Source organism: Cyclopterus lumpus, chromosome 20 (assembly GCF_009769545.1).
Source record: "Cyclopterus lumpus isolate fCycLum1 chromosome 20, fCycLum1.pri, whole genome shotgun sequence".
Taxonomy (NCBI): domain Eukaryota; kingdom Metazoa; phylum Chordata; class Actinopteri; order Perciformes; family Cyclopteridae; genus Cyclopterus; species Cyclopterus lumpus.
This window is the reverse complement of record NC_046985.1, coordinates 20,759,461-20,784,331: the sequence shown is the minus strand read 5'-3', so window position 1 is coordinate 20,784,331 and position 24,871 is coordinate 20,759,461. Positions and strand designations below refer to the sequence as shown.

At 44.6% G+C, this 24,871-nt stretch overlaps 1 protein-coding gene across 1 annotated transcript in view; it reads left to right on the top strand.

Moving 5' to 3' along the window:
* Positions 1 to 20,672, top strand: part of cubn (cubilin (intrinsic factor-cobalamin receptor)) — a 123,076-nt gene extending 102,404 nt beyond the window's left edge. The window contains exons 61-66 of the mRNA XM_034560764.1: positions 1,656 to 1,864; positions 17,493 to 17,637; positions 17,867 to 18,048; positions 18,251 to 18,416; positions 19,133 to 19,368; positions 20,565 to 20,672. Of these exons, the coding sequence (XP_034416655.1) occupies positions 1,656 to 1,864; positions 17,493 to 17,637; positions 17,867 to 18,048; positions 18,251 to 18,416; positions 19,133 to 19,368; positions 20,565 to 20,672 (1,046 nt within the window). The remainder of the gene's footprint in view (positions 1 to 1,655; positions 1,865 to 17,492; positions 17,638 to 17,866; positions 18,049 to 18,250; positions 18,417 to 19,132; positions 19,369 to 20,564) is intronic.
* Positions 20,673 to 24,871: the final 4,199 nt, after the last annotated feature.

Below are 24,871 nucleotides of genomic sequence, written 5' to 3'. Positions count from 1 at the left end.
TATTCATTGGTAGTGTTTAATGCTCACGATGTGCAGGCATTGATGTCAGTGGTACCATGTTGTTGAATACTGGGTAAGATATCCTATGTATATACAATAAATACTATCTTAGTTTGTGTAGTATGTATTCTACCATATTGAAAAAGTGTTCTCTCAGATTTGATATTGCATTGATGTCAGTTTAACGAACTATTTTATTAGGTTGCGTTTTATAGGACCTCCTCAGTTAATGAATGTAGAGATGCCCTGAAACACAGTTTGCTAATCAATACTTGTGCCTACTCAACCACCCATTAGACCTGTCCAGATCTAGAACCGCAATTTCACTGACTGTTGTTGCATTGGCGATTTCTCCAACAGCATCAAATTAAATGATCATGAACAGATCAAATTCATCACTAATACATTTAAAAAATGTAAAGTTTATCAATGTGTCAATGTGCCTCAAAGTAACATTTTACAGGACGCTATGTGGATTGCAAAAATAACAACACAAACAAATAATGTTTTTCTATAAGGCATGCTACATCTCTCCCCTTACAGTATATTTAATAAGTTCTTATCGTTTCACATACAGCTGGAAATTGTTTGTGTGTTTGGTCTAATGTTAAAATAGAGAAGAAAGAAAAGCTCCGGGAGAGCAACAGAGGAGGATTCCTCTATCAGGATAGACAGAAGTAATAGATGTCATGTGTACAGAATGAACAGAGTTACAGAGTTACAACACATTCAATGAATGACAGAAATAATTTCTATAATGCGAGTAGTAATATCAGTTGTCAGATATATAATAATACAAAATGTAATTACTAATAATAACACCTGCAGTGAATGTAATATAATTATAATAATATTGGTACTAGTATAAGTAATAACAATAGAAACTCAAAACTTTTTTTGCTCTCTTCAAGCCGAAACCCCTTTCAAGTGAATGGGCCAATGTCTTGCTGTTTTTCGGGGTAACGGCCCAGGCAAAACTCTTAGAAATGAAATAGCTCCACGTTTTGATGCATTTTTAGGCATTTGCTGGCAAGGAAGTACGGGCCAAACGTTTGTATGGAAGAGTGAGAATATAAGGTATACTAAGTGTGCAGGAGTATAGTCAGTGTGCCGCTGCACAAGGCTTTACAGCTTTGTTGCGCCACAACTACACCAAATTCTTACAGTAGCAGCAGTATCAAACGGGGCCTCTGCAACAGGTACAATTCAGGTGTAACTACAATCCAAGACAAGTTATAAATATTAATAATAATAATAATATTAATGGTAAATGATTGCATACAGATATACAAGAAACGGAGGAGTCTTTTTGGAAGTCCCAGAGCAGTCTATTCCGATAAAAGCACAACGAGAGGCTGGTCCAAGGCAAGGCTGAGCGAGCCATAATTACAAGAGTTTTAGAAATTATTAAGTCTACTTTCTGCTTGATAACTGCGGGTGCAGAGCAGCTAATACAGGAGTAATATGATCTCTTTTCTTAGTTTTTATTAGTACATGAGCTGCAATAAAACGATACAAATAGAATAAAAACAATAAACATGTATATATATAATGGATACATGGTAAATAACAAACAGATATAATCTGATAGTGAGTCTGTCTGATAGTTTTTGTCATACATGTTGCTGCTATACTTTTAATTTACCTTCCCTCAGTGGTCTGCGGCGGGACTCTGAATGCCACCAGCACCATCCAGACCCTGGTTTCGCCTTCCTTCCCTAATGCTTATCCTCCTTACACCTCCTGCCGCTGGGTCCTGGATGCTCCAGCCCAGGAATACATCCAGATTTCTGTCGAGAGCTTTGTCCTTCAGCCAAGCCAGAGCTGCTCCACAAACTACCTGGAGATGAAGGACTGGCCTATGGTGAGTATTATGTATGTATGGGCCCTACATACTAAAACAACCTTATAGGTGAGTCTAGTCCAGTTGTTTAGTCTGTACCAGAGTCTGATTGAAGGAAGACCCTTCTCTACCACTGAACCACTCTCCCGCTTTGTCGTCAATGTGTCTTTGGGCCAGACACTTATCCCCGACTTGCCCCCGCAGGCTGTTTCTGTGGTGTGTGTATGGGCATGCATAATTAGTTACTGCTGATGGGCAGGTGGCACCTTGCATGGTAGCTCCTCCCATCAGTGTATGAATGGGTTTGAATGGGCGAATCATGACAAGTAGTGTTAAAGAGCTTTGAGTGGTCAGGGTTCAGTCCTTGGTCCTCTTCTCTTCTCTCTGTACACCAACTCTCTCGGCTCTGTCATTCGCTCACATGGCTTCACCTACCACAGCTACGCTGATGACACCCAACTGATCCTCTCGTTTCCCCAATCTGAAACACAGGACGCAGCACGAATCTCTGCCTTTCTGACTGACATCTCTCAGTGGATGTCCGCACACCACCTGAAAATTAACCCTGACAAGACTGAAATTCTTTTCCTTCCAGGAAAAGGCTCTCCCTGCCACGACCTGACTATTACCCCGACTCCGACTGCCAGGAACCTCGGTGTGACACTTGACAGTCAGCTCTCCCTGACCGCCAACATTACCGCAATAACACGCTCCTGTAGGTACATGCTGTACATCATCAGGAGAATACGACCCCTTCTCACTCAGAAGGCGGCACACGTTCTGGTCCAGGCTCTGATCCCCTCACGGCTAGACTATTGCAACTCCCTCCTGGCAGGTCTACCTGCTAATGCCATTCGACCTCTGCAGCTCATCCAGAATGCAGCTGCTCGACTGGTCTTCAACCTCCCGAAATGTACCCACATTTCTCTGCTCCCCTGCGACCTTCACTGGTTACCGGTAGCCACCCGCATCCACTTCAAAACATTGGTACTTGCGTACTGTGCTGCGAACAGATCGGGTCCAGTCTACATCCAGGACATGGTAAAACCGTACACCCCAGCTCGTACACCTCAGCTCGTTCACTTCGCTCGGCTTCTGCCAATCGGCTCCTAGCTCCGTCACTGCGGGCTAAACACTCAACAAAGTCACAACTGTCTGCTGTCCTGGCTCCTCAGTGGTGGAATGAGCTCCCCATTGACATCAGGACAGCAGAAAGACTTTCTTGATTCTTGTTGTTCGGAGTTGTACTCATGGTTTAATGCACTTATTGTAAGTCGCTTTGGATAAAAGCGTCAGCTAAATGACATGTAATGTAATGTAATGTAAAAGACTAGAAAAGAGATATACAAGTACAGGTCCATTTACCATTAGCTTTTGTTGTGGCAAAAAGACGAGCAGACGTTGATTTGGAGTAAGCAAGCCAGCAGGAAGTGCTTTAATGAGCAAAGGCAACATTCAACAAGTCCAATGTTTTAGGATATTCAGCATATAGTTATAGTGTAAATTCAGCCCTCATATCAGACTTTCCACCAATCAAATCAGTTGTTCAATCAGCAACCAGAGCCCCTCTTGCTTCCCAAACATGTTGTGTTCTTTCGGGTTGTCCCTCGGGACCAAGCTTACCGAAAGTACTACGTTTGGGTCAAGATACCCTTTTTGCAGAACACAAGAGTCACGTATGGGAAGTTTATGACGTTCATGATGCAGAGCCTATCTCTAGGAAACATCTGTTACAAAACCAGATGTTTCCATCATAACAGGTTATATAAACCGTTTTCTGATGGCCAACTGTAGGGAGTTCAAACTATGTTATATGATGATTTTCTCCAACATAGTTCCCACCCTAATTTAATATAACCTTGCTCTGGTAGGTGGACATGTAACCCAAATTATTGATCTCTTACAGCATTACAACAACGCAAATGGTTATTCAGACTATGTAAGAATACAGAACATTTGAGTTATTAAGCTAATTCAAAAACATCACGCAATACTAAAGGTTCACTTTCATATAAGGATGAAAAAAGCCATAGGTTGCAGTAGAGGAAAAACTTCCTTATGGTCCTTCCTTGCCGAGTGACCACCTTTCTGGCATGAAGCAAACTTGTTCTTGCTTACAAACATGCATTAACTGATTCATCACACATTTTAGTTTCTGCTACATATTGAACCGTATGCCGGTACTTATAAGAATCAATGTTTATAAGACATCGCAGTTTAACATGTATTTTAGCTAAAACACTGGTACATGTACTATATGAATAATTTTATTAATACATTAAAACAATTAGTTTTTATACATTTTTCCACTTCCTTCTGGAAAGATAATAAAACATCTGAGATGGTGATTTTAGACGTCTTTAAACAAAGTTCAGGCTCCCATCATTACGCTGAGATGCCTTCAGGTGCAGTGTTATTGGTGATGAATGTACAACAAAGTTTCCCAAACATTTTACATACCCCACCTTTTTCAGCTAGAATCCAATCCAATTCTTGCCTGTTTTGCATATGCCATTGTACTGGTCTGATGTAGCGGCTCACCCAACCTTTCAAGGGCCTCAGTGTAATTCATGAATCTCTGTTGGTTGTAGTAATAATAATTGAACCAATCCACATTTTTGTTAATAGTAATCCAGGGTATTAAAGATTTGAGTTCTGACAGAATTTAATTTTGCTCCTTGAACTCCTCTGGAATCCCTCTAGGCTGTCCTATAACGTCTAACTGGATTTGTTGGTACGGCATGTATTGTCTTTTACACCTACACCCCCCCATTGGGCGTTTCCCCTACTTTGATTGTGTCACCTGCCTCATTATATATCATTACTACCGGTAACCTCATTCGGACCATTGCACAAAGCCTTACCCATCTTGATGGCAGAATATTCAGTAAAACATTTTCACCACATCCAATATCTGTCGGCTATTTCGGTTGTTTATTCACCTAACAAATGAAGAATGGGAACAGTCATAGTTATGTTGTCACAATCTTGGTCCAGTGTTATAGGGTTTTCATACCATACTGGTCTCCTGATGAATGAAGGAGTAATGTTAGCCTGTGGGAACCAGGACACCACCCATGTTACTTTACAGTGAACGGTATTGCCTCTTTTTTCTATCTTCTGTAAATCCACCACTGGCAAACATTCATACTCTTCTAATTGACCTACTTTATAATTAGTGGGAGGCTCATTTTATGAGGTGTAAATTATAAATTCTGAACATGCATTGCGTAGTTGATATGCGGGATACAAATCTAAGAAATTGTTTTTCTTTTGAGATCCATACAAGAGTCTACATTGAATACCACACATAGGAAGTCTAAAGATTGAGGCCAACCCTTCTCTGGGGGCGAATTTACCCTCTCTGTATTCCCGCTGTTGTGTTTTTGCACACTCTTTGAAGTGTTTTTCTGGAACCACTATAGGTAATAATGTTGGGGCTTCTGAATACATTATGCATTTACTGGAGGTCATCTACCTTAATGAGTACCATGGTCTAACATGGGTTAGAATATATGTGGTTGCATCGTACTCAACTGATTCATGGGTTTTGGCTCTTCTCCAAGATGGCTGAGTCTGGCCGCTGTCCTGCATGCTTTTTTTTTTACACTTTATTTTTGTCTTTTCACCACAGATAGAATACATATATATACAGAAATGAAAAGCAAGTACAAACAACAACAACAAATAAAGGGGGTCTGGTTTGCTCTTTGATGTCGTCACAGGTTCCACCATCGTCAGTCTCTCCTTCCCCATGATTCCCGTCAGCGTCCATATCAGGAAGCTCATTAGTTTCAACACATGTTCCAGGCTCACCTTGTTTCTCATTTTCTTCTGCTTTCACACCGTCCTTGGTTTTGTCCTTCGTGCAATGACTCAAGTGATACCATGTTGTACTTCCTTCGACCTGGACCGCTGTTGGCGTTGCTCGCACCACTCTGTAGGGACCTTCCCGTCTTGGCTCGTCCCACTTTCGTCCGAAAACTTTGATGTACACCTGGTCCCCTGGTACCACAGGTTTCTCGGATTTCTCGGTGGAACTTGGTTACTTTCTATTAGCAGATGTGGATTGTATAGTGATCCTGGTGTGTATACAGTGTTAACCCGAATATAATAATGGAGAAATAAGACAACATGGGGCATCACTTTAGGTTCAGTGAAACTCTGTCATCCAAAAGTAAAACTTTATTATATTTATTTATGTCAACTTCTAATTGGTTGTTTTATTTGTCCATCAAACAGTAACTGAATTAACCCTATAACGCCTGCATATGACAATACAAATATATATATATATATATATATATATATATATATACACATATATATATATACATATATATTCAATAAACCCTGATGATAAGCAGCCCACGGACTGAAGCTACCTTGCCCGGACAAGGGAAACCGGGGCACCCTCCCGGAGCCAGACCCAGGAGGGGAGCTCGTCGGCGAGAGTCTGGTGGCTGGGCTTTCGTCCATGGGGCCCGGTCGGGCTCAGCCCGAAAAAACCTCATGGAGCAGCAGTCACCCTGTGGACCCACCACCTGCAGGGAGAATTATCGGGGTCGGGTGCTATGTAGACCGGGCGGCGGGCCAGGCGGAAGACCTGGGCGGGCCGATCACTGGCGGCATAGACTAGTTCTAGGGACGTGGACCGTCACCTCACTAGCGGGGAAAGAGCCGGAGCTGGTGCAGGAGGTGGAGCGGTACCAGCTAGATATAGTTGGGCTCACCTCCACGCACAGCATGGGCTCTGGAACCAAGCTCCTGGAGAAGGGTTGGACTTTGTCCTTTTCTGGAGTTGACCAGGGTGAGAGGCGCCGGGCGGGAGTGGGGATACTCACGAGCCCCCGGCTGAGCGTTGCTGTGTTGGAGTTTTCCCCGGGGAACGAGAGGGTCGCCTCCCTGCGCCTACGGGTGCGGGGAGTAAGGCTCTGACTGTTGTTTGTGCTTATGCACCGAACAGCATTTCGGAGTATCTGGCCTTCTTGGAGTCGGTGGGAGGGGTCCTGGAAAGGGCGCCACCTGCCGACTCCATAGTTTTCCTGGGAGACTTCAACGCTCACGTGGGCAATGACAGAGAAACCTGGCGGGGCGTGATTGGGAGGAACGGCTTGCCCGATCTGAACCCGAATGGTGTTTTGTTGTTGGACTTCTGTGCTAGCCACAGTTTGTCCATAACAAACACCATGTTCGAACATAAGGTGGCTCATAAGTGTACCTGGTACCAAAACACCTTAGGCCGGAGATCAATGATCGACTTTGTAATCGTATCATCTGATCTGCGGCCGTATGTCTTGGACACTCGGGTGAAGAGAGGAGCAGAGCTGTCAACTGATCACCACCTGGTGGTGAGTTGGATCAGATGGCGGTGGACTCGGCTAGAGAGACCTGGCAAGCCCAAACGTGTAGTGAGGGTGAACTGGGAACGTCTGGTAGAGGATCCTGTCCGGGAGGTCTTCAACTCCCACCTCCGGAAGAACTTCTCACAAATCCCGAGGGAGGCTGGGGACATGGAATCCGAGTGGACCTTGTTCAAAGACTCTATTGTGGACGCGGCTGCTCGGGGCTGTGGCCGGAAGGTCATCGGTGCCTGTCGTGGCGGCAACCCGAAAACCCGGTGGTGGACACCGGGGGTGAGAGAAGCCGTCAAACTGAAGAAGGAGGCCTTTCGGGCCTGGTTGGCCCAGGGGTCTCCTGAAGCAGCTGACGGGTACCGGCGGGCCAGAAGGGCTGCAGCGGCGATGGTCGCGGAGGCTAAAACACGGGCATGGGAGGAGTTCGGGAGGCCATGGAGAAGGACTTTCGGTTGGCCTCAAGGAAGTTCTGGCAAACCATCCAACGGCTCAGGAAGGGAAAGCAGGGTCTACCCCAGGCTGTTCTCAGCAGGGGGGCGGAACTGCTGACCCGGACTGGGGACATCGTCGGGCGGTGGAAAGAGCACTTTGAGGAACTCCTAAACCCGGCCAACATGTCCCCCGGAGAGGGGGCAGCGCCGGAAGACTTTGGGGTGGTTTCACCTATATTCCTGGCAGAGGTCGCTAAGGTAGTCAAAAAGCTCCTTGGTGGCAAGGCGCCAGGGGTGGATGAGATCCGCCCTGAGATGCTGAAAGCGCTGGACATTGTTGGGCTGTCTTGATTGACACGCCTTTTTCAGTGTCGCATGGGAGTCGGGAACAGTGCCCATGGACTGGCAGACCGGGGTGGTGGTTCCCATCTTCAAGAAGGGGGACCGGAGAGTGTGCTCGAACTATCGTGGTATCACACTGCTCAGCCTCCCGGGAAAAGCTTATGCCAGGGTGCTGGAGAGGAGGCTCTGACCGCTTGTCGAACCTCAGATTCAAGACAAACAGTGCAGATTCCGTCCCGGTCGTGGAACAGTGGACCAGCTCTTTACCCTCGCAAGATTACTGGAGGGGTCCTGGGAGTTTGCCCAACCAGTTTACATGTACTTTGTAGACCTGGAGAAGGCTTTCGACCGGGTCCCTCTGGGTTTTTTGTGGGGGGTGCTGCAGGAGTATGGGGTGCCGGACCCGTTGGCACGGGCCATCCGGTCTCTGTACGCCTGCAGTAGGAGCTGTGTTCGTCTCCTCGGTAGTAAGTCAGACACGTTCCCAGTGGGTGTTGGCCTCCGCCAGGGCTGCCCTTTATCACCGGTCCTGTTCGTGACCTTCATGGACAGGATATCTAGGCGCAGCCAGGGGGCGGAGAGGATCCGGTTCGGGAGTCTCGGGATCGCCTCTCTGCTGTTTGCGGATGATGTGGTCCTGTTTGCCTCCTCGGACCGTGACCTCCAGCATTCACTGGGGCGTTTTGCAGCCGAGTGCGAAGCGGCAGGGATGCGAGTTAGCACCTCCAAATCTGAGGCCATGGTGCTCTGCCGGAAACCGGCGTATTGCTCCCTCCAGGTGGGGGCAAACTGCCTACCCCAAGCGACGGAGTTCAAGTATCTCGGGGTCTTGTTCACGAGTGAGGGTAAGGTGGAGCGGGAGATTAACAGGCGGATCGGTGCGGCTGCAGCAGTAAAACAGGCGCTGTACCGGTCCGTCTTGGTGAAGAGGGAGCTGAGTCGGAAGGCAAAGCTCTCCATTTACTGGTCGGTCTACGTTCCAACCCTCACCTATGGTCACGAACTCTGGGTCGTGACCGAAAGAACGAGATCTCGGATACAAGCGGCCGAAATGAGCTTCCTCCGTAGGGTGGCCGGGCTCAGCCTTAGAGATAGGGTAAGGAGCTCGGACATCAGGGGGGAGCTTGGAGTCGAGTCGCTGCTCCTTCGTGTCGAAAGGAGTCAGCTGAGGTGGTTCGGGCATCTAGTCAGGATGCCTCCTGGACGCCTCCCATTAGAGGTTTTCCGGGCACGTCCAATTGGTAGGAGGCCCCGGGGAAGACCGAGGACACGCTGGAGGGATTATATCTCCCGGCTGGCCTTGGAACGCCTCGGGATCCCCCAGAATGAGCTGGAAAGTGCTGCGGGTGAGAGGGAAGCCTGGGTCGGCCTGCTGAACCTGCTGCCACCGCGACCCGACCCCGGATAAGCGGGTGATAATGGATGGATGGATGGATGGATGGTCTGATCATATCAATGAAATCAATAACAATATGCCTGAACTGGAAGTCTGGAGTTGTAATATGGCCTATCGGAGCGATGTGTGACTTTCTGATGTTGTGTTCCGTGCAACTTGCAAATGACCGCAAAAGATTGTTGACTGTGGGCAACATGTATGCAGAGCCTGCAAAACTTTATTACCTCCCCCATTGACATGGGAAACCCCATGAGCCACCAAATACAACTGAGGAAGAAGTGAAACCGGTGCAACCAACAAACCAGTATGAGAACTGAACACCCCTGATGCAGTGTCCCTAGACGCCCCCCTGTTTACCCATAACTGCTGCTCTTCCTGTGAGGCAGTTAACTGGTCCTCTGCGAGAGTCCTCACGGAGGTAGTAGGATCTTGGTCCTCAATTTCTTCACTGGGAGTGTGTTCATGAACATCTCCCGAATGAGACTAGACTTTGGGAGGATGACAACGACAGCGCCAGTTAGCTGTGGAATGCGCCGCATTGTTTCCTTTGGTCAAAATCCAAGGATGTACCATGAGCGGTACATTTAACAACGGTTAACGAAGTCGGTAAAGTCATGTAAAGGTTCTGCAATGAAAAGGTTGTGTATGACTGGTTTACCATCTGCACGTATGAAGCCTCTTTGACCTCAAATTGCACCATTCAAGTGACATACACCATGCGCCTATGCTGAGTCAGTGTATGTTACATGCCGCACCCTGTCCTAACCGTTATTTCCGCTGCTTGGGCGGACAAAGGAGAGAGCAATGGTTCAGCCGAGAGGGTTCGGAACGAGGTTGAGTCCGTCGTGGGAGTAACCACAGCAAAACCTGCCACAAGACCCGAATTTGACCTGTAACACACACTCAATGCGAAGTTGCGAAAGCCAATCAGCGTTGAGACGCTCCGCCCACCTGGCTGCTGCTACTCTAGGAGCGCTGGAAGCGACAGCTATCGAGACGTCTGTGAAATTCACCGAGCTGTGTGAGCCCATGGATGATGTTATGAACCCAAACATGAGGGCGTTTGATGTTCCGATGTTTGTGGGATGTCCACAACAAGTATAAAGCATAACTAGTGGTTATTTCTTCCAAGGTGGATGGTGGAAATGATAACTGTTTCCACGCAGTAAAGCCACAGCCCCTCTAAGGCGCGAATGAAGTTAATGACGCGAATAAACCACAACTTGTCAGGCGAGTAAACTCACGCGAGTAAAGGAATATTCGCAAAGCGTTTGGTGTGAACGCAGCATTATGATCGTAGTGCAGTGTACAGTGTAGCGGGTCCGGAACCATGGCCTATTCTGGGTTCAGTGTGCGAATGTATGGACACCAAGTTGTGAACTGAGTCCACATTGTAGAGTCTGGTTCTAGTTCCAACCAGTATACTTTGTTTGATGGAACAGGCTCGAAAGAGGTCAGTTGTGACATCATCTGGGCATGGTTTAGGCCTTGACCCCCGAACGTGATCCACAATCCAGTTGGGCAACAGTATATTACAGCTCCAAATTTACACAACAGATCTCTTCCAAGTAGGTTGCACAGGGCTCTGGGGGAGTACAATAATGTGGCCCATATTGCCTTGAGGTCCACAACCTGTTGTTGGGGCTCAGTGAAATATAAAACTTGTCTTTGTCCCGAAAAACCAGTGACGCACGTAGTCTTTGTGGATAGGGGCAGGAGATGACCGTCTGTCATTCCTACACTGGAGACCGTTGCACCGGAGTCCACTAAGAATCGTTTGGATTCCTTGCCGTTGATGGCAATCATCATGGTGGGCTCTTCCAACGCTGATTCGGTACGTACACTGAGGATGTAGTCCCCTTCTGGCTCCTCTGTTCCGCCCTAGTACTCATATGGCATGTTTGACTGCCAATGCTGTAGGTTGCGGCTGTCACATCTCCTGCTGCAGGGGTTGTGACCCTGCCGCTGGTCTTGGATCATAGTAATATTGTGATGACTGGTAAAGAAAGGGACAGTATCGTCTTTGGGGTCCAGTGTCGCCACAATGCCAACATTGGTACAGAGTGTTCTGATCATACTGCTGTGTGTTACTGGGGTTCCGATACCCAGGACTTTTCTGCGAATCCAACAACGTTGAGGATTTCCCCTTGAATTTTCTCTGGCATAGCTAGAATGAGTTTGTCCATGAAGAACGTCATGGACGTAGAGGAGTTGTCCCAATCAGTGAGGGTGTGTTCCTTCCACTTTGCCTGAAACTCTTGTATGAAGTCAATTTCTACGGGTTCATTTTGTTTGGTTCTGCTGCGGTGGGATACAGGTCTTTGATGGCCTGCCACAAGACTGAGCGATATTTATTGATGGGGTTTTTAGCGTTGTGAACGTTGTCTGTCAGTGCCGATCTCATCTTTGTGACTTCACATCTCATAGGGTCCATTGGACTTGGCTGTGTCTGAAGCTGGTCCTGGGTCCTTGGCTTCCTGCATCCAGCCTCTGGCCTGGCCTCCTTCCCAATGGCCCTGCCTCCTTCTCTGTGCCTCCTGCCTCAAAGGCCTGCCCTCAAAGCCCTCTGAGGCAAATTTGTAATTTGTGATATTGGGCTATACAAAATAAACTGAATTGAATTGAATTGAACTCATTGGTCTGGCACCTTTCGCGATGCCTCATGCCTGGTGGTGAATTGAATTGAAAATCTTGGCTCGGCTGAAAATATCAGCTACAACAGCTTCGTTCAGCTGATAACAGAGAATTCCTTTGACATCTCCCACAGCAACTGTAAATCCTGCAGTGTGTTATTCAAATGACATTCAAGGTAGGGCTTTGGCGATGCTGGTCATGTCAGTGTAAGACCAAGTGGAATAGGAGGTATTGCCTTACGCGTTGGCACAGAGGGGCATGTTCGTGGCCTCTTCTTCTCCAAAGTTCTTTGCTCTTGACACCATAGCGCTTAGGTGCTTGTAAGGTAAGTCGATCATGGAGTCCTCTGAGCTTCCTCAGCGCTGGATGTTTATTCACAACCGGGGCGGATGGACCCTGGACTGGTTGTTGGTCCTGCAGGAGTAAATCCTCTCTCTCCATTGTGTTATAGAGACTGAGCGTAACACTGCAGTCAATAGTCTTTGAAAGTCTTCGCTGCTTTTCTGTTCACTTGGCGAATGGCATTAATTGTATATTCAAGCTCTTGTTCTTCTCTGGCATGTCTCCCATTCCGTAGGTCTTCTGGGCCGGACCCCCGTGGGTTCCATGAGGCACCTGGTCCGTCTGTTCTGCAGGCTTCAGCTTCGCTTTTCAATGCTGTAATGTCACTATTTCCCCACTCGGGGTAGGCAGGGTATTTGTCAATGGAGCCTCTCCCAGTTTCCCTTTCCTCCTCTCGGTGATGCTCAGGTGCTCTATGAGTAGAGATCCACGTTGGCCAGCCACCTCCTTCTAAAAAAAACATCAGGACCAGTTATTTGTCGTATTATTGCAGGTGGTGTGTAACATTAATGTCCATCTGAAATCCCAGCAGGCAAGGTCATTATTTTCAATTGTACTGCTTATTGGTTGTACGTAAAGCGTGTTCCATGTGGCTGATGGTATTGCAGCAGTGGGACCATCATCTGCCGGAGCTGATGCAGCTGATAAGGCCAGGTCTATTGGCTGGTGCAGTACTCCAGGTTGACCACTGGGTGGGGACATAGTTGGCAGGGGTAAACTGTATGCATGGTGTGGGGGAGGTACCGCCCGGACGTCCTCTCTTTTGTAGTACTTGAGCGTGGGGTACATGTTTCCAACTACAGTGCCGCCCTCGTACAGAGGGGGCTCGTGTTTCTCTGAATTTGATCTACTGACCGGCTTTGTCAGTGTGTTTCCGTTCTCAGCAGGACCGTGTTTGTCTAAAAGCTCCAGTTGTGTCTCTGCTTCAATTAGATTTCCCATTAGCTTCTCCCAGTTGGCCACTGCTTGATCCTACTGGACATCATTTTTCACGTGCGCAGTGGCATTCTGTTTGAACAAGCTCAAGACTTCATAGGCGTCTGCCAGGGATTTTCCAGTGTTTTTTATTTTGCGCTGTTTTTTATTTTGTCTTTTAATAGCTTTCTCATCAAGATATGTCTCCACTTCTCGTACGGCCGACAATTAGTAGGCCCAATAATTTAGTTATGGACAGCTGGACAAGGTAAGTTTTATTCTGTAAGCTGTTTATGTCTTTATAAAGGCTTTACTTTATTTTGATTTCTACTTGGAGCCAACAACGGATTGCTTCAAATCAATAGTGAGATGTTTTAGACTTTAGTTTGTCACTTCCGTGCCAACACCCATCAAATTTCCCGTATGTAATTACTAAATTCCCCTTCATTTATTTATTATTATTTTCCCAACATATCATTTCTTTGTTACTTATAGTTCCAAGTTTTTAAACAGGACAATATAAAAAAATGGACTGCGGTATTTTCAGAATGTGCTCTTCCTCTATTTCCACTTCTCCGTATTTAATTTGTATCAGTCAGGAAGCGTGCCTTACTGCACCCGTGAACTTCAGACAACATGGACCCCACGGCGGTCGTTTTTGTCCGCCCCTGGACAGCTGTAAACCATATAACACTTCTCACGGATAAGATTTATAGAATATTAGGACAATTCATAAATCATTTCAACCGTGCACACCAGAGGAAAATAAACTCCCACTTTTTTCAGCCCTGCTCACAAACCAGCACCAAAACCACACAGCCTTTGCTGGCACCCGGTCAGCTCCCACACAAAGCCAGCCCAGATGAACAATCTTAAAATGATTCCGCTCGGTTTTAATGTAATCACTTCTTCAGTTCGTTAATTTATTCTATTTTATTATTTATTTATTCTTTATCACGTTTATCGGCTAAAGCACACCCAAGTGCCTTCAACAGCCCGACTCACAAAATACTCATACATTTATATATATAATGTTACCTAAACAGTTTTCAGCTGAACTTTAATTCTGCTTTAAGTTCAGCTCTTCAGCTCTTATCTATTTTATTCACGACGTAGATTTGTCCCTAATTGTTAGGAAGTTCATATATCTACCAACCTTCTCTGATTACCTCAGCAAGTTTATAACATATAAAGCAACATACATAAATCAGGGTGCACGTGAGTTAGTGGCCATAACTCATGGAAAGCTCCATATCAACGAGCATGCACATGTAAAGCCAAGGGGTTTATCACTGTTCTGTTTCATGGATTGGAGTTCCATTCATACATTGTCATATTCTTGTAATGTGTTTATGTAACTTTGTAAATGCTGTTCATTCAGTAAACATGACATCTATTCTTCTGTCCATCCGGGGAGAGGGATCCTCCTCTGTTGCTCTCCTGAAGGTTTCTTCCCTTTTTTCCCTGTCAAAGGTTATTTTTGGGGAGTTTTTCCTGATCCGATGTGAGGTCAAAGGTCAGGGATGTCGTATTTGTACAGATTGTAAAGCCCTCCAAGGATAATTTGTAATTTGTGATATTGGGCTATACAAAATAAACTGAATTGAATTGAAATCCCATTTTTTTACAAAAGTCCTCTTTATTTTCAATAGAAGTTCATTCACTTTTTACAAAATATTTCTAAGGAGTTTTGCTAAAGAGAGATTCTTATTGTTGGTCTGCTTATGGCCTCTTTAAAAATGTCCTTTTAATCTTTTTTAATCGTTTTTTAGTGGTCTTTCAGGAGTTATGTCTCTCCCTCATAGTACTTTGAATCTCTCTTTTATGATTTTTATTAAGTAACGTCAGTTCAGTTTTAGCCAAGAATGTACACACAACTTAAACCCACGCAACTGCTCAATGGCCATGAGACATCTAACTTTATCCATTTATTCAGCGCTATTTAAGATAAGATAAAATAAGATAAGTTATTATTTCTCGAAGCAGCAGCAAAAATGTTTACATATATACAATACAATACAATAAAATAGCAGGGCAGGACATATTACATTTAAGAATTTAAATAATAAAGGAAATGAAAATGTGAAAAATATAAATGAAAGTGTACACAGTGTATCTAAAGTATAAAGTGAAAGCGGTGCAAGGTTTATTGATGTTCAATTTGAGGAGGATCTGGCCAGAGGTAATTTATTGTAAAGTCTTATTGCAGTGGGCAGGAATGTTCTCCTGTATCTGTCCTTGTGACAGCGGAGCTGAAGCAGTCTGTTGGAGAACGTGCTATGCTGTCCCTGCAGTAGGTGGTGGAGAGGGTGGTCCGGGTTATCCAATATGGACAATAATTCCTTCAGTGTCCACCTGTTCCTTATAGTCCTGTTTGGAGCCAATGATGGAACCGGCCTTCCTCACCAGCTTAGTGAGTCGGTTGGTGTCCCCGGCTCCAATTATTACATTACATTACATGTCATTTAGCTGACGCTTTTATCCAAAGCGACTTACAATGAGTGCATTAAACTATGAGTACAACTCAGAACAACAAGAATCGAGAAAGTAAAATTTCTTCAATAAAGTTAAACTACAAAGTGCTATCAGTAAGATCCATTTAACTACAGCGCTACCTTCCCTATTCAAGGTAGAGTCGAAAAAGATGTGTTTTTAGTTTGCGACGGAAGGTGTAGAGACTTTCTGCTGTCCTGATGTCAATGGGGAGCTCATTCCACCAATGAGGAGCCAGGACAGCAAACAGTCGTGATTTTGTTGAGTGTTTAGCTCGCAGTGTTGGAGCTACGAGACGATTGGCAGAAGCCAGAGAGTTAGGGAAGCAGCCAGTTGAGAGGGAGGTGTTAATAAGATGGGTTAGAAAGGGAAGAAGGTCAGGAGCAATAGACTGGAGGATGTGAGACGGGATGGGGTCAAGGGGGCAGGTGGTTGGGCGGGCAGAGGTTGCCAAGGTAAGAATTTGATTGGGAGACAGGGGGATAAAAGAGGAAAGCGAAGGGGAAGAAGATGAAGTTAATGGAGGTGTAGTTATGTGCTCCCCCAGCAGACTACGGAAAATTACTGGCCACAACAGAATGGTAGAACATCTCCAACATCTTGCTGCACACATCAAAGGATAAGAGTCGACTCATCCCCTTCTTGTAGACAGCGTTGATTTTGGCCTTCCAGTTAGGTTTGTTTTCAATGTAGACACCCAGGAACTTGTACTCCTTCACCATATCCACATCGTCTCCCAGAACTATCAGCGGTTGTGGAGCTGTCGTCTTCCTCCTGAAGTCCAACATCATCTCTCTGGTCTTAGCCACGTTCAGAAAGAGGTGATTTCTGCCGACCCACTCCACAAAGTCATCCACTACTGCCCTGTACTCCACTTCCTGTCCATCCTTTATACACACGACCACTGCAGAGTCATCAGAGAACTTCTGCAGATGGCATGACCCCGAGTTGTACTGGAAGTCAGTGGTGTACAGGGTGAACAGGAAGGGAGACAGAACAGTTCCCTGTGGGACTCCAACTCACTGACCCCCGTTTCTGACAAACTGTGGTCTGCCTGTGAGGTAGTCAGTGATCCAGGAGACGGTGGACGAGTTGACCCCCACCACCCGCAGCTTCTCACTAAGTAGCACTGGTTGGATGATGTTGAATGCACTGGAGAAGTCAAAGAAAGTGATTCTCACACAGCCACCGGTTCCATCCAGGTGCCACTGAGCTCATTGCATCAGGTAGATGATGGCGTTGTCCACTCCCACACAATGCTGGTAAGCAAATTCCAGAGGGTCTAGCGATGATTTCACCTAAATGATGTATTAATTTGTTTTATCAACAATTATGCCACAGTCCAATCAGAATTAAAAGCATTACAATTTATACTAGTGGGGTTTACTAAGTGCAGTTTCTGTCCTACGGTTTCAGAGAGTCCCGAGAGTTCTTCATCACAGACAGACTTCTCTCCTCACAGACAGAAACCACCAATGCAGAAATTAAACGGGCTTTCTGCTCACCTTTTGTAGACGCGTCTTGGATCAGTCAGTCTGTGCCGAGGCTTGGTTCCCCGGAACCTCTCCTTTGCTGGCTCGCCAAATTTATTTGAACAAACAAAACAAACTAAATTGACCAGAGTTCTTTTGAACAGTTTTGGTTTGATATCAATTTAATCCCTGTAGACATATTAGAATTGAGAATAAAAATGTAATAACTCCTGCACAGTCTGAATGAGGTGACTCTTGTGTTTCCAGGGAGACTATGGGCAGTCACATAAGTTATGTGCATCAGATGGCCATCCACCAGACTTCTACAGCTACAGCAGAACAATCCTTGTGCACTTCAAATCTGACACCTTCATGTCTGGAAATGGCCTGAGTTTCACCTTTCAGATCGCCAGTACGTACCTGTTGTAAACCTACGGCAAGAAGATGCAGTTCTACTTAGTTACCTCAAACAACTTAGGCCTTTAAATGTATTTATATCACTGACCTGTGCACATTTGGTTTAAATAAAGAGGATGTCTAATAAATATATTCCCAATAAAAAGTGCACAATAGGATTTGAAACGATGAACATGATGGGTAATGAGGGAACTTGCTCTGACTGTGCTGGTGGTGATTTCCAGGCTGTAGCCGAACCTATGAACAGGAATATGGCTACATCAAGAGTCCAGGCTGGCCTGACATCTACCCCCACAACATGGACTGCACCATCATTGTGAAGGCCCCACAGAACAGCTACATCTCCTTCTTCTTTAACAATTTTGATATGGAGACCCACAGCCACTGTGAATTTGACTACCTGGAGGTAAAACAAACAAAAGAGACATTTTCCCATATTTTTGTGTCCGAGTGACTAATGTGGACAATCATTTTTGAAATAGTTCCGGTATTGACGGAGAACAATGTAACTGGCAGCCACAAACAAGCTGCAAGGGCAATTGAGCAGCATCAGTGTAAGAGTAGCAATGAAATGTAATGTAGAATCCCAACACTCTGTTGTCTCTCAGATGCGTAATGGCAGCACAGCGGACTCACCACTGATTGGTCGATTCTGCGGCAACACCTTGCCCAGCCCCATCTTCCCACAATCCAACCTGCTCTACTTACGCTTTAAGAGTGACTTTTCCATGGCCCGTGATGGCTTTGAGGCCACATGGACGTCCTCCCCTCACGGTCAGAGCTGAACTGTTTGTACACATGATTTCAAACCAGGTTCCATGAAACATGTAGAGCTTACAGGTTTCCATTCCAACTAAAGACTAAAACAGTTGCTGTTACTAATTTATGCTTGACAATTCTTAATTCCCAGATTTATAATACATTGAAAACAACACATACACATTAACAGGGCATGATACAACACACTATAGCTCCTCCCACCCAATAAATAACTTTATTTATATAGCACATTTCAAAAGCAATATTACAAGTGCACAAGTGCTTTGCATTAAAAACGTGATAATCATTCAAAGAGATAAAAGTATACCAGCAGGTAAGAAAAAACCATTAGATAGAAGTGGGAACTTGCTAGAGAATGCTTTTTATTTTATTTTCTATAAATGGTAAAATGTCCAGACAGGACAGAAAGTCCCTAGTATGAGCCTAACTCCCAACACACTGGATACCCACATTTATTATTATGCAATACCAGTGTCTATCATTAGACCTTGTTTACTTGCAATCACCAGTGTTTTTCCAACCACACACAAGCTTTCTCTTTACTCGACACATTTGTAGTCTTAAAGTCCACGATGAGAACACCTTGGTAACACCAGCATTTTCTCAGGCATCCATGTCTGCCACTGCATATCAGGCTGACTGCTGATTGATCAATCTCATGTCACTGGCATCTCCATGTTAATGGCATCTTTTGTTTAATCTGTGACTAGGTTGCGGTGGTACTCTAAATGGAGACCATGGCTCATTCTCGAGTCCCAATTACCCAGGCACCTATCCCAACAGTACCTACTGTGAATGGGGCATCATGGCACCCAGAGGTCGTGTGGTGACCATCAACTTTTCCCAGATCAGTATTGATGACCCTGGAGATTGCCAAAACAACTTCTTGAAGTTGTATGATGGCCCAGACACCTCCTCACTGCCTGCTGGACCATACTGCGGAGTGGTATGTAACCCAACAAAGCATTCACTACTTTCCCAGTTATGCAAATGTAAGCCAAATATGCACAGGACCAGTATTACCTGGGAACCTCTAGTAATCTGTCATAATTATAGAGGTCGTCTGTGATCTTTATCCTGCATGAATCTGCCACATCCATAATTTGTCCAGTAAAAATTCTGCCAATTACAGAGGTCATGTAATCATTTAAGTCCTGTGCAAAACTCAGTGTGAGGTTTTTGTTTTCTGCCTGCCTCTTTCCTTACAATTATATATTAAAGTTGACAGGATCTTGTGTGCAAATAAAAAAAGAACAATCTCCCTACCTGGCATAGAGATCTTTATGAATATTATATTAATATGAATAAGCTGTTATGATATATTTGTTTGATCAAATATGTATATGATATAATACACTTTTAATGTAATAGTAATGTGTCTGAGAGCCTTGACATCATATTATGTCAGTAAAATAAAAAAAGTAAAACAACAGACTTTACTTATTGAAAAAAGAAAAAAGGATAGATTTCTAAATTGCACGAGGTCCACTGGTAATACTGGACCCAAATAAATATGGTTTTAATGGGATATTTATGTCACTGCAAAATAAGATATAAATGAGCCCAAGCCTCATATCCAGTCCATTCAATTAATTTTAAAAGGAGCAGTATAACACATTCAGAAAAATAACATATCATCAAACGACTATCATGTCTGTAAAGATATAAAGGAGTAATGTCTCCCTGTCTCTCTCAGTGCCTGTTGTTATCATAGACGAGCCCTATCGTCAAAAGAGCGCTAGCAGCAGCTAATATTTACAGCCTTAGAGTGATGCTAATTGGATATACAAATATGATGCTTTAAAACTACAACAACCCCTGCTGTTTGTTCTAATGTAAATCGTATAGTTTAATTAGAGACTAAAGTACAATGTACTATAGAGTAATCCGTAAAGTCAGCAATAACGTTGTAGTCGTTAATGTGGCAATAGTTTTAGAAAACAGATGATTAACATAAAATGACAGTAACAAAGTAGATATTAGTGTCTGGTATAAGTGAGGTGCTGTGCTTCCCTGTGTATTTCTCAGCTGTTTACAGTGTGTATATATATATATATATATATATATATATATATATGAGAATTTAGTTAGTTTGAATATACTGTCTAAGGTTGATTTTTGCTCTCTGTGTTGTTTGTTCAGGAAACCAACATCGCTCCGTTTACAGCCTCCTCCCATCAAGTCTACATTGTTTTCCAAGGCCTGTACGCCAGCTTACCTTCAGGTTTCAAACTCACATGGAGCAGCTAAACAAATGCCCTTGAAGACTGACATATGCAGACAGTTGCTGAATAATTTCCTAATCACGATTTAAACCTGCTCTGCATTTAGTTTGAACCAAACCAACGTAATTAATGACAATAATAAATATATACTGATATAATATTTACATGATTTGTCATTTGTCATTTGAGATGTTCAAATTAGTTTTATTGCATTTTAAACCACTGACCTGCTGGTGTGCTAGACACCACTGTAAACCCTGATATATATTTAATTTAATTCAGGTTATTTTGTATAGCCCAAATCCACAATCACAATTACAGTCTGTACACATCTCTGTACTTGTCTTGTTAGACCTTAGTGCTGCATTCGACACCATTGGGTAACTGAACGAAGGATTAGTAAGTCTAAACAGAAGCCCACTGTGCACCATCAACCTCTTCACGTTCCGAACCGGTTTTCCCCACTCAACAACACACCAGCTGAGAAACGGAGGACTCCTGTGCAATTCATTCATTCAGTTTATTTTGTATAGCCCAATATCACAAATTTGCCTCAGAGGGCTTTACAATCTGTACACATACAACATCCCTGACCTTTGACCTCACATCGGATCAGGAAAAACTCCCCAAAAATAACCTTTGACAGGGAAAAAAGGGAAGAAACCTTCAGGAGAGCAACAGAGGAGGATCCCTCTCCCCGGATGGACAGAAGAATAGATGTCATGTCTACAGAATGAACAGCATTTACAGAGTTACATAAACACATTACATGAATATGACAATGTATGAATGGAACTCCAATCCATGAAACAGAATGAGGTAGAGAGGAGGGGGGCGGGGCGCATCAGCAGGGCCAACGCGGGAGGCCGGTTCACCAGGCATCAGACACCTCCAGGTCCAATGGACCCTATGAGACGTGAAGTCACAACGACTCCGGGGAGGAAGCAGAGTTAATAAGGTGCAATGGAGAGATGTAAATTCATCCATAAGGAGAGAGAGAAGAGGAGATAAGTGCTCAGTGTATCCTAAAACATCCCCCAGCAGCCTATAAGCCTATAGCAGCATATCAAGGGGCTGGACCAGGGCAAACCTGATTCAGCCCTAACTATAAGCACTATTAAAGAGGAAAGTCTTAAGTCTATTCTTGAATGAGGTGACTGTGTCTGCCTCCAGGACTGAAAGTGGAAGCTGGTTCCATAAAAGAGGAGCTTGATAACTGAAGGCTCTGGCTCCCATCCTACTTTTTAGGACTCTAGGAACCACAAGTAGCCCCGCATTTAGTGAGCGCAGCTCTCTAGTGGGGCAATATATGGGGACTTTTGAGATTCCTTTAAGTAACAATTTAATGGCCGGGTTAGAAAACAGGCTAGGGAAAGAAGGATCTAAGCATCTGGCATTAAACTGGATCCCGGCAACCAGACCTCTAATGTACTGAGGCTTGAAGGCTTGAAGGTATAGTCGAAAAAGATGTGTTTTTAGTTTGCGACGGAAGATGTAGAGACTTTCTGCTGTCCTGATGTCAATGGGAAGCTCGTTCCACCAATGAGGAGCCAGGACAGCAAACAGTCGTGAATCTATTGTTCAATGAATCTATGCAAAATGGCAATCTTCCCTCCACGTTAAGACAGGCCACTATTTCTCTCCTTTTAAAAAGAGACAAAGACCCACTTTCTTGTGGTAACTACCACCCCATCTCTCTGTTATGTGCAATGTCAAACTCTTGGCCAAAATGCTGGCTAGGCATTTGGAGACTGCACTACCAACTATTGTAGGTACTGACCAAACAGGGTTTGTTAAAGACCGGCACTCTTTTCATAATGTTAGACGTTTATTTGATATTGTTTATGCACCGACACCCTCGAGGTGGTTATCTCCATGGATGCAGAGAAGGTATTTGACCATGTAGAATGGTCCTAACTGTTCCTTTTGTTAAAACGTTTTGGCTTTGGTAATACCTTCATATTATGGATTAGGCTTTTGTATACGTCCCTCCAAGCTTGTGTTCGCACAAACAATGATTATTCTGACTACTTCCCCCTCAAGCGTGGGACCCGTCAGGGGTGTCCACTCTCTCCACTCTTGTTCGCCATTGAACCACTGGCGGTGGCCCTAAGGTCAAGTCAGATTCCAGGTATTTCAAGGGGTGGCGTCGAACATAAAGTGTCCCTGTATGTTAAAATGAATGTGCTCCTGAAATTTCTATATCTCTTCCAATGTATACCTATTTTCCTTACTAAATGTTTCTTTCGCTCAGTTGACCACACAATCTCCCAATTTTTATGGAACAAGAAGGCCCCTAGAATTAAAAAAGGCACTTTACAAAAAACCTAAGGAGCTGGGTGGTCTAGCCCTTCCCAACTTCTTACTTTATTACTGGGCAAACAAACATTAGAGCCTTGTTACACTGCTGTTGCACTAATGACCAACCCCCACCCTGGCTACAGGTTGAGGAGGCCTCATGTTGGTCATCATCTCTGATGTCCCTCCTGTGCTTCCCCACAACTATTCCATCATATGTGCAGTCAGACAGTGTTGTTGTGAAATACTGCCTTAATATCTGGACACAATTTAAACAACAATTTACATTGAAATCTCCACCTGGTCTGGCTCCTGTTTACTCTGTTCACTCCATCCATTATGGATAATGCTTTCTTAATCTGGAGAGACAAAGGAATTGTATCCTTTAACCATCTTTACATTGATGGTAAATGTGCTTCTTTTGGTAAGTTAGCACAGGCTTATAACTTGCCTTCAACCCACTTTTTCAGGTATTTGCAGATAAGAGATTTTGTACACAACCGCTTTCCCAATTTTCCCACCATACCGTCTCCCACGCTTATAGACACCATCCTTAAAATTAACCATTACCGGAAAGGTACCATATCGAGGATTTATTGCACTCTTCTTGAGCACCAATCCTCAACCTCTGATGCCTTGTGTACTGTATGGTTGGCTGATCTTAATATAGAGATAGACCCGGAGGTGTGGGAGAACACTTTGAAATGGGTCCACTCATCCTCTGTCTGTGCCCGGCATGGAATCTTACAATGTAAAGTAGTGCACAGGGTTCATTGGTCCAAGAGTAAACTGGTTCGTATATTCCCCCCTCCCACTCTATTCAATTACAATTCAGTTTATTTTGTATAGCCCAGTATCACAAATTACAAATTTGCCTCAGAGGGCTTTACAATCTGTACACATACGACATCCCTGACCTTTGACCTCACGTTGGATCAGGAAAAACTCCCCAAAAATAACCTTTGACAGGGAAAAAAGGGAAGAAACCTTCAGGAGAGCAACAGAGGAGGATCCCTCTCCCCGGATGGACAGAAGTAATAGATGTCATGTGTACAGAATGAACAGCATTTACAAAGTTACATAAACACATTACAAGAATATGACAATGTATGAATGGAACTCCAATCCATGAAACAGAAGGAGGTAGAGAGGAGGGGGCGGAGCATCAGCAGGGCCAACGCGGGAGGCCAGCTCACCAGGCATCAGACACCTCCAGGTCCAATGGACCCTATGAGACGTGAAGTCACAAAGACTCCGGAGAGGAAGCAGAGTTAATAAGGTGCAATGGAGAGATGTAAATTCATCCATAAGGAGAGAGAGAAGATGAGATAGGTGCTCAGTGTATCCTAAAACATCCCCCAGCAGTCTATAAGCCTATAGCAGCATATCAAGGGGCTGGACCAGGGCAAACCTGATTCAGCCCTAACTATAAGCACTATTAAAGAGGAAAGTCTTAAGTCTGTTCTTAAATGAGGTGACTGTGTCTGCCTCCAGGACTGAAAGTGGAAGCTGGTTCCATAAAAGAGGAGCTTGATAACTGAAGGCTCTGGCTCCCATCCTACTTTTTAGAACTCTAGGAACCACGAGTAGCCCCGCATTTAGTGAGCGCAGCTCTCTAGTGGGGCAATATGGTACTACAAGCTCCTTAAGATATGATGGTGCATCACCAATCAAGGCTTTGTAGGTGAGGAGAAGAATTTTAAATGTGATTCTTGATTTTACAGGGAGCCAGTGCAGAGCAGCTAATACAGGAGTCATGTGATCTCTTTTCTTAGTTTTTGTGAGTACACGAGCTGCAGCATTCTGAATCAACTGGAGGGATTTAAGAGACTTATTAGAGCAGCCTGATAATAAGGAGTTGCAGTAATCTAGTCTGGAAGTAACAAACGCGTGAACCAGCTTTTCTGCATCTTTTTGAGACAAGAT